Below are 9,553 nucleotides of genomic sequence, written 5' to 3'. Positions count from 1 at the left end.
TTGCACCAAATGTGGTCAATTGTTGAGCTTGTTATTGTTGTCGGAGACGTCACCACTTGCTCCATACTGTGTTTGTGCATGAATTCTTGCAGCCTTTTCTTGCTGCAGGCCTAACACTTGAAAGCAATGACCTCACATGGAGACCATCTGCAGCATACAAATCCACGAAAGGCGATTCAAAGCCTAGCAAGGAGTCCACTTGAGCTCTGCAGATTTGAACAACTACATCGGTGCCATCGCCCAGGAATATACGCCCTTTTAGAAGGGGGACTTTCGATGCATGGTATGAAGCCTTGCAACATATTAACAAAATGGCTTGAAAGGATCACGACTAACCCGTGCTCCTCTACAAACACTGCACATGTACTGTGGATGAGCTGAGCGTTCAGGTTTGTGAAGCGCAAGATGCCAAAAACCTGCAATGATGAAACCAATATGTCAAAAAAAGAGATTGAACAAACAATTCAATAATGTTCATATGTGTACCTTTTGCCCATAGCCAAGCTTGGAGACTTGGGTCATGAATGCATCTTGCAACTCATCATTCGCGGTGCTTGCCCTCTAGCAACTCAGCTATAGAATGGTGAAATCGTAGAAATCAAGCATGTTCTTTGTAGTCATTTAGGAGCAATTCTTCATCGTGTACATGACAATGCCTTCATCATTGTACTCTTGCAGCAACCAGGTAAGAACATTCTTCCGTTCCGTGACAAATGATAGTTGCGGAGAGATAAGTGTGAGCGATGAACTAACAATTGTTTTTTATCACAAAAAGATCATGAGATGTGTTTCAAGGTCCTTACAATTGCTCGATCTTCATTTCGTGGCCCATTTGCTATGACTATTTGATCTGAACCACCGTTTCGGTCAACTTTGATGAACAAAGCTTATAGTGCCGACAACTATGGAGATGGTGCCTTTCTTTGTTGTGAACGACTCTATTCCAAATGGGACAAAGAAAGATATAGAAGTTTCAGACACCAAACGAAGAGTACCATCAAACAGCTCTACCTTCAAAATGCTTGTGGTTGCATCTACATGGAGTGAAAATTGGCAACTTCCACCTTCGCCTTGACCTCGCTTGTGGGGGGATGCACCTTCAATCCTATAGAAGGAATCAGGCACCAAGATATGCTTGTATTGGTCAACGAAGCTATGAGGAACCACCAGTGTGATGGTTTGGCAATTGTTCATGTTAGTGAGGTCAGCCAATAGCCTTGTTGCGTACGTCGCATTCTTCGCCTTGAAAGTCCCATACTTCACTAAGACTTTTCCCTCAAAAGCGAACCTGTGCGGGATTGCATCGCTTATGATGTCTATGTCAACAATTGGCAAACTATTTGCCCCACCAATGGATTTCTCTCTTGTAGGGACCAAGGCATTTTATGTATGTATGTGAAATATGAAAAAGTTTCTTATGAAATTTAAAAACCTCTTTATAATGTACAATCTATTAAAAGCTTTTAAAGAACTTCACAATGACATTACTACTCAAGATCATAGGAGTCTATCGTCATGCAGATCTTCGTCATGAAGCTGACAGGCACGGTCATAACTTTGAATATGGAGAGCTCGGAAACCATCGACATGATTAAGGCCAAGATCCAGGATATGGAAGGCACCCCGCCTAACCAGCAGGGCCTCATCTTTGCGGGGAAGCAGCTTGATGATTGCTCGACCCTTGGTGATTACCATATTGAAAAAGATTCCACTCTCCACCTTGTGCTGATCAATAAAGAGTCCGGTCTCCGCATCCTCGGGACTCAAGGTTGCTTCAGGATTGCAAGTTCCGTCGATTATCGGTTTCCTAAATGTCCACAGTTTTCCCAGTCTACATGACAGTTTATGGATGCGTTGAGGAAACAATTCTTTGGTCTTTGGTTTACGTTGCTTTGGTAGCGCTTGCCTTTTGGATGTTTTAGTTTTTCGATGGCTTGTGCCTTGACTCTTTGCCTGTGTTGCAAGGTCATGAGCACCTAACCTGCCGAACTCATGAAACTGAAGCGCTGCAATGGTGCAAATGAAATCCAAACCAGATCAACCTACCATGAGGACTTTGAAGAGGATATCCTCGATCAGTACTTGAAAGATCTTGACAAACCTAACATGTAAGACATGTCGAGATACGACTCAATCCTACTCGATAACATGAATTTGCCATGTACTGAAAGTTTTGTTTTCTTGCAGCTCTTACAACCAACAATTGGCCTTCCGTGGCTTGAAGGCCCAGGTTTGGGGTGGACAGACCGAAGCGCACAGAAGAAAAGTTTCATATGATTAACTCAACAAAGGTCTAAAGCATGCAATCATGTCTTATGAGAATGCTGTCAAATCTGAAAAAGATTCAGGACCTTAAGTTATTCATCCAAGTGTTTCATTCATAGCATTTGAGCACTGGTATCAAAAGCAAGAAAGCAGCGGGCGCATTGCCTTCCAATTCACAGATTCTGAAAGTGGAGCAGTATATGGAGATCCCTCCTTTTTACATGAAGCCATTGCATCATGGTTCACCACATTACTAGTGGAGCAAGCCGCTCTTCTGATTCAGGAACCTGTCAGCACAATGATTCAGTTGATGGGATCTTCAAGGATCATTTTACCTGGTGGTCTACACAAGGAACCTGATTTTTCTGTGCAGCCTCGAAAATCCATGCATAGAATTCTGCCCTCTATTGGTGAGATAGCTTATGCAAATGAGTCAGCTAATGTACTACAAGGAGAATTGATTAACTGGACCATACAAGGTGGAGCAGAGATTGCTTATGGTGTCAAGGTGGCACTCCTTAAGGATGAGAACAAAGGAGTGAAATAAGACGTGCAATTAAGATTCATGGAGCGCAGAAAAGGGAAAGACAGGTTCACTCAAGATGTGGACTTCAGTCCGAGGAACTATACAAGAGTTGGTGATCCAGATTTCCAAGTGAAATTTCCTTTAGGTGTGGTTTTTAGAGGCGCCACAGAGGATCAAAGGCTACTTGAAGGGGTGGTCATGCTTGATCTATATGTGCTGCAACAGACTGTATTGGAGCTGCTAGAGAATTTTTGTTTGGCATCCAAGGAGAAAAGTGAAGAATGATGGATCGCCACTCTTGAAAGGTGCAAACACTATTTCTGAACAAAAGAAGAAGAAGAAGCCAAAAGGACTCTCAAAGCTGTTGGGACGTTTTCGTCGCAGATAGTCAAGTCAGTAGTTCATGGCTTAGCAGTGTTGATCACAAAACCAATCATAGGGCAAGAAGGCCTCTTCTGTAACCCAACTTTGGAACCTATCTTACGGTACAGCTTCAAGAGTTCTCTTAAAGGCAATTTCAGGAGTTCCACTGTGACTACAGAAACAGGCTGTCACAAACATGCTATTTTACTTAAATTGTTTGGCAGTTCATATAATCAATTGTCTTGAATTGGTGGCAAAACAGTGGATGTTGTCATTAAGGTAGTGTTCTTGGCATTATGTTGGTGGATATGTACGCCAAATGTAGTGCACTCGTAGAGACACAATAGATGCTTGATTCGATTCCAATGTTGTCTCTGGAATGCAATAGTTGTTGGCTATGGAAAGATGGAGAGGGTGAGGAAGCACTAAACTGTTTATAATTGATGTAATTTGAGAGCCTCTTTGCTAATATAGTAAAGTGTCTTTGCATCTTGAAGAAAGTTTGCTTGAGCAAGAATGTATCGGTAGGATGTATGCCGAATGTGATAAAAGAAACATTTTGGCTGACCCTTTACATTTGTGAGATCAAAGTGTGGAGACAGAAGGATAGCACCTTACGTGTGTAAATTGATAGAATACTATGAAATTTTGCAATGAGCTATGAAAAGGGTTTTTCAACAACGTGACACATGCCAAAAGGATGAAGTTAGGTTTTGCATCTGACTGGAAGACCAGCTTGGTAGGTCAGCAAGGGACTGAGACTGGCTTGGTTGGGCTCTTCGTTGGGGCAGCAGCCCTGTCCTGTAAATAGGGATCCCAAATCATTCACCCTTTCAGTGCCCAAAGCTGTGCCGAATTCAGCCTTCAGCTAGATGTTTACTAGTCCCCTTCCTCCAATAGCAGCAACAGATCTGTTCGTTCATGCCTTCCTACTGCCTGCTGAACCTCATGTTCAGAGCTAGGCTAAAAGTTCACAGCCAGAGAAGGCAGCATTCAGTTGATGCTATGTGTGGCCTATTAAAGTCCACACATGGCTCCTGGTGCTGCTTCTTGTTACAGCCCCTGTTGCTCATGCTGCCAGGCAATGCTGGCCTGTCATTCACACTCCCTACATGCTGCCCCACTATTGTGTGCTATCTACTGCCTCAGGCATTTACATTCCCTTCGTAAGTACCCCAAGTATGGAAGTATTAACATGCTCTAGATACCATCAGTACAACCCATCCGGCTATGAAAACATTACAACCCACACAAGAACCTTGTCAAACACTTGTGGTTCACTGTTGCTTCCTTGTCTTGCCCTTGTAGGGCATATCTTACAATAATGCAGACCAAGAGACTGGATTCCGGACAGGTGCTCATCAGACATTCAAGTGCAGCACGTTAGTACATATCTACCAAATTAGTTTCAAGCACAATATTTATTCCCAACCACCCGTCTTACAATCTTAGCATTATTTTCTTCACCGTTATCAAGTGCTCCTAAGCTACTGCAGGCATTCAAGATGCACATGAAGCTGACTGCATCTCAGGAGAGACCCTCATGTTGCAACAGTCTACTGCTTCCCCATTCTACCCCTGGCTGATGCATGATGATGAGCTCTATTGGTTGGTGGAGAAGTGAAGGGATTTAGAAGTAGAGAGGGACGTGAAGAAAGACGGAAGCTCATGCACCACATGTGGAATACATATCTACGAATGCATTTTTAATCAAATTACTATTTTTAATCATATCTACGAATGCTTGGCTTGATCGATAACGTTATCATTTGATCCTGTTTCAAGGAAATAATTTACATAAAGCATAATAAATGACATTTTTGCGATGAGGATTTGTGTAGTATTATGTATGAATCAACATGCATAAACAGGATATTAAAATGCATTTGCTAAGAAGTCTTTGTGCAATAGCTTGAGGTAACATTGTCCCAGGCAAGGAACACGTGTAGCCTTGATATAAGTGTTTAGGGTTTAGAACATCATGCTTTCTAGTGGTTTACATACTATGGATACATGTGTATAGGTTTCCTAAGTGGAAATCATCCTAGTCTAGAAGAAAACGATCTAGATCTGTCAAATTTTGCAATATTGACTTTGCAAAAGTCAAGGGTTTTGTCGGAGGTTAGAGAGGTGATCTTGAAGTATTTTGTCAAAGAGGAATCTTTGTCCCCTTGGGCTAGCAGAGGGGAAAAATTGCAAGATAGGAAAATTTGGTTCAATTCGCGGATCGCATTTTATTGGGATAGGTGGACATATGCTATGGGAATCCTTATTGGGATATCTCAAAAAATATGACTTGCCACCTTTGTTGTGTTGTCTTGACACACCCACCATGAACGCCAAATCGAAGGGGTTCCTCTATTGTCATGATAAATGGAGCATGAGGGTCATTAGTTTATTTATGGGACCTTGCTAGTGACAAATACAATCATATTGTAGATGATCAATGATGAAACTCTTGATGCACTACTTGATTCACGGTATTGCCCATGCTATTTATTGGGAGTTCGTATCTTCCAAACTTATCATTGTCGAGTATGATGTTAGTATTCTCTCATGAGCCTTTTGCAACCTCTTGGCTGCCTATGACTCATCTTTTGTCCTCTGGTTGTGTGCCTTGGATTGTCTATTGATCTTTGAGCAATGTTCTTCCTTAGCTTCATTTCACAGGCCATTTGGTTTCCAGAGTAGAAGGTGGTACAGATGGGTGGACCTTTTGCATTCAATGAAGTATCTAGATTATTTAGCTTGTCAATGTCCTTGTATAGGAGTTTTGTTCTTTAGCCTTGGCATCCATCTCTCCATTCATACATTTAGCTTGAGAAGATGTTCTTCTACCCTTGATGCCTTGATTATAGAGATTAAGCCTTCATTTTCCTTCCACACACCTTGTTGGGTTTCTGTACATTTTTTAAAGCCAAAATTTCCACTTATTTGCTTAGTTGGGGATGAGCCTTTTTCACCTCTTAAATGCACTCTTGGGTGTCCTTTGGTTTATCCTCCAAATATAACTCTATTTCATAGAGCTCGTAAGCCTAATTCTCCATGTGCACTCTTGTTGGTGTTTGTTGGAGCATTGTCACATAGCCCATCTTTGGTGTAGGCTATGGTATGCCTTCAACCAATGGCCATTATAGGAGGTGACCATTACATAAGGAGATGGTGGGATGGGGAAATGCTATAGTTGGAGCATAGGTGGGGTGATGTTGGGGATCTCTCCATACTCCATCTCATTGTCCCTTCCTTCTAGCAAAATGGGAGCTTGGAAGCAATAGAAGTAGCAACAATGTGATGTATTTAAAATGAGCGAACCAAAGTACAAGAGTTTAGTCAACATGACAAGACCCTAACTCATCCATGCACTTAGACTATTAGTGAGGATTGGAGTCGATGTCTTGTGTTTTCCATGAAGATTTGGAAGCAATCTCCCCAGTCAAACACATTGCATATTATCATGAAAGCTACCTTATACTCTACTTTACATGATGAGGTAACCGTCTCCTTCACATGACGATGTAGCCATCATAAACTGTTTCTTAGTCAACAATGAAACACACGAATGTCCAAGAAAGAACCAATTGCCACTAGTGGATTGTTGAGGATCAAAGTAACCAACCCAATCAAAATCACTCTAAGCATGTCACCCCCCTTCGGAAGTAACAATCCATATGACCATGTACCTTGAAAATAACGAGATACATGCTTCACAGCTTGCCAATATATGTGTATATGTATATGTATGTATGCATGTATACATATACATATACATATACATATACACATACATACATACATACATACATAAATACAAATATACACACACACACACACACACACACACACATATACATATGCATATGCATATACATATACACATACATACATACATACAAATATATATATATATATATATATATGAATGTATGTATATATGTATGTATGTATGTATGTATGTATGTATGTATGTATGTATTGTTAGATATCAATGCTCCACTCTCGTGTAACTACGCGGGAACCAGCTAACTCTACTTGTAAGCCCCCCATATGAGGAGAAGGCATTTGACTAGCTCGGTTATCCAGTAGGTCCTGGTTTGGACACCAGATGGGGCCATGTGTGGCCTGATGGCTGGACGGCTTCAGATAGAGTTGGCACACTGCCAACTAGGCTACATGCAAGTGCAGGAAGGCATCCCATGATTGACTGCACTGAGGGTAGACGGAGCATTGCTCGAGGTAGTCCACTCTCGGGTTGCGGGGCCCGTTTGGAGCCCCAGATGATCCTGAATGGCTCTGGGCCAAACGGTGATCCATAGGTCAGTTACTCTATTCTGTGCCACGGTTCTAACGTGTGGTTGGTGGCCTATTTCGGGACCGACCTCTAGTCGGCCGTTTTGGGCGGACTGGGTCGGTCTCCCAATTGTTGGGTCTAACCGACTACGAGTGGTGGCTATATAAGAGCAAGCCCGTGAAGCCCATAATCATCACTGGCTACAACAACCCTGATTCCTTAGCATCCAGCCTCCGTTCTCTACTGTTTCCAGCATGCCATCAAAGCTTCTCATAGAAGAGCGCATGGCTAGGAGGCAATGCCATCTATTGTATCAGTTTTATAGTAATCAAATTTTTGATTCTCCATACTATCAGCTTTTCTCTCTTGCATACGAGATCCTGTTATCTGTTGAGCACAAACATTGTATTGTTTTCTTACATGGTATCAGAGCTTAGGCTCTAGCAAGAAGATTTGGCAGTGTGTTTCTGTTTGCGAGCATATTGTGAGAGATGGCCCAGCCCGCAAGACTGCGAATCCCACCATTCGGCGAAAGCAAAAAGTTGGACGGCATTAACTATCCATTCTATAAGTTCAAGATGAAGACCATCCTAAGCGCATACGAGCTTTGGGATACTGCTACTGGGGTGAACGTGAAGTCAGTTGCGAGACCGAATCCAGCCAATGCAGGACAACAGATAGTATCAGCTGCGAATGAGATTCTCGCGTGGACAAGAAGAAATGCAGATGCATGTGTTCTGTCGTCTGCAGTGTAAGTGATTCTGTCATGGCGTTAATTCAACATGTCACCACAGCGGAGGAGGCATGGACGGTCTTGAAAAATTAGTACGAGACCACGAATAAGACATGGATTCAAAATCTGGAGACTCAACTCACGAACGAGAAACTGTCTGAGTCTAAAACGACAGAGAAGTTCATCACCAGGGTGAAGAATCTGCGCGATCAGATGACTGCGATTGGCATCACCATCACCAGCAAGAATCTAGCACAAAGGTGCATATGGATTCTCCTACCAAAGTACGACGGTCTTGTTACGACGCTGAATACACAGAACAGAGATCTGCCCCTCAACTTTGAGGATTTCAGTGCAATGCTTCTGGAGGAGGAGATGCGTCAAAAGACAAGGACTGGAGAAGATTCGGCCTTCTCGGCTCGATCAAAGAAAGGTAAGGGTAAGGACTCTGGTAATCCATCTTCTTCTGATGATAAAAAGAGAAAGAATAAGATCAAGTGCTTCTATTGCAACAAGGCAGGGCACAAGCAGAATGAGTGCCGGAAGAAGATTGCAGATGAGAAGAACGGAGTAAAGAAAGAGTCCAGCAACAGCGCGCAAGCAGTACCAATAGAACTGTTCGTAGCAATTGAGGAGATTTGCATGGAGGCAATTCATGTACCTGCGGATGTATTGACAGTGGTGCATCGCGCCACATGACCAGTCGGAAGGAGTGGTATACCTCTCTACATCCTGTAGGGAATGACATCCTGGTAGCAGTCGGCAATGATGCAAAATGTCCAGTAAAAGAAAAAGGTTTGATTGCTCTCAAGTCAGATGGAGTTGTAAAATAGTTGTCCGATGTTCTTTATGTGTCAGATATCAAGAGGAACTTGTTATCTGTTTCTGTGATCACGAATCGGGACCTCAAAGTTCACTTCGATAAGAATGGCACACAGATTTTGGATCTTCAGGTCATTGGTAAAGGTACATGGCGCAACAACATCTACGAACTCTCAGCTTTTAGTGCTCGAGCGATGTGAACAACACTAAGCTGTGGCATGAGAGGTTTGGTCATCTAAAACTTAGTTCTTTAAAGGAGATGCATAAAAGTGGAATGATTGCAGACCTACCAGAATATACAGATCTGCCCGATGTATATGAAGCTTGCATGATGGGCAAGCAGCATCGGCAGCCCTTTCCTAAAGAGGCCAATAGGGCAAAGGCTCCTCGTTCACACGAACCTTTGCGAAAAGATGGAGACGAAAGCTTTGAGTGGTTCCTACTACTTCATGATGCTGATCCACAACTACAGTAGAAGGATATGGATATACTTCTTGAAGACTAAAGATGAGGCTTTTAGTAAGTTCAAAGAATGACATGTAATGGTCGAGAAAGA

At 42.5% G+C, this 9,553-nt stretch overlaps 1 protein-coding gene and 1 pseudogene across 2 annotated transcripts; both read left to right on the top strand.

Annotated features, from left to right (window-relative positions):
• Positions 1-1,498: 1,498 nt before the first annotated feature.
• LOC147898443 (ubiquitin-like) lies at positions 1,499-2,368 on the top strand. 2 transcript variants are annotated; one of them, XR_015541576.1, is made up of 3 exons: positions 1,499-1,768; positions 1,966-2,108; positions 2,188-2,368. XR_015541576.1 is itself a non-coding variant. In XM_087379626.1 (2 exons), the coding sequence occupies exons 1-2, from the start codon at positions 1,516-1,518 to the stop codon at positions 2,022-2,024; spliced, it is 312 nt and encodes a 103-aa protein (XP_087235752.1). In that variant the 5' UTR covers positions 1,499-1,515; the 3' UTR covers positions 2,025-2,368. The 2 variants fall into 2 exon arrangements, 1 of the variants encoding a protein (XP_087235752.1); XM_087379626.1 differs by having other exon boundaries at positions 1,966-2,368.
• Positions 2,048-3,344, top strand: LOC147898442 (uncharacterized; annotated as a pseudogene).
• The last annotated feature ends 6,209 nt before the right edge of the window (positions 3,345-9,553 follow it).

Source organism: Dipteris shenzhenensis, chromosome 9 (assembly GCF_047967505.1).
Source record: "Dipteris shenzhenensis isolate YYH24624 ecotype China chromosome 9, Dip_SZ_1.0, whole genome shotgun sequence".
Classification (NCBI taxonomy): Eukaryota; Viridiplantae; Streptophyta; class Polypodiopsida; order Gleicheniales; family Dipteridaceae; genus Dipteris; species Dipteris shenzhenensis.
This window is presented reverse-complemented; position numbering and strand designations above follow the sequence as displayed.

Bases quoted from the DNA above. Each gene is read 5' to 3' on its own strand.
- LOC147898443 (XM_087379626.1), top strand. From the start codon at position 1,516: ATGCAGATCTTCGTCATGAAGCTGACAGGCACGGTCATAACTTTGAAT. The intron at 1,769-1,965 runs GTTGCTTCAGGA...CTGTGTTGCAAG, and splicing joins CCGCATCCTCGGGACTCAAG to GTCATGAGCACCTAACCTGC.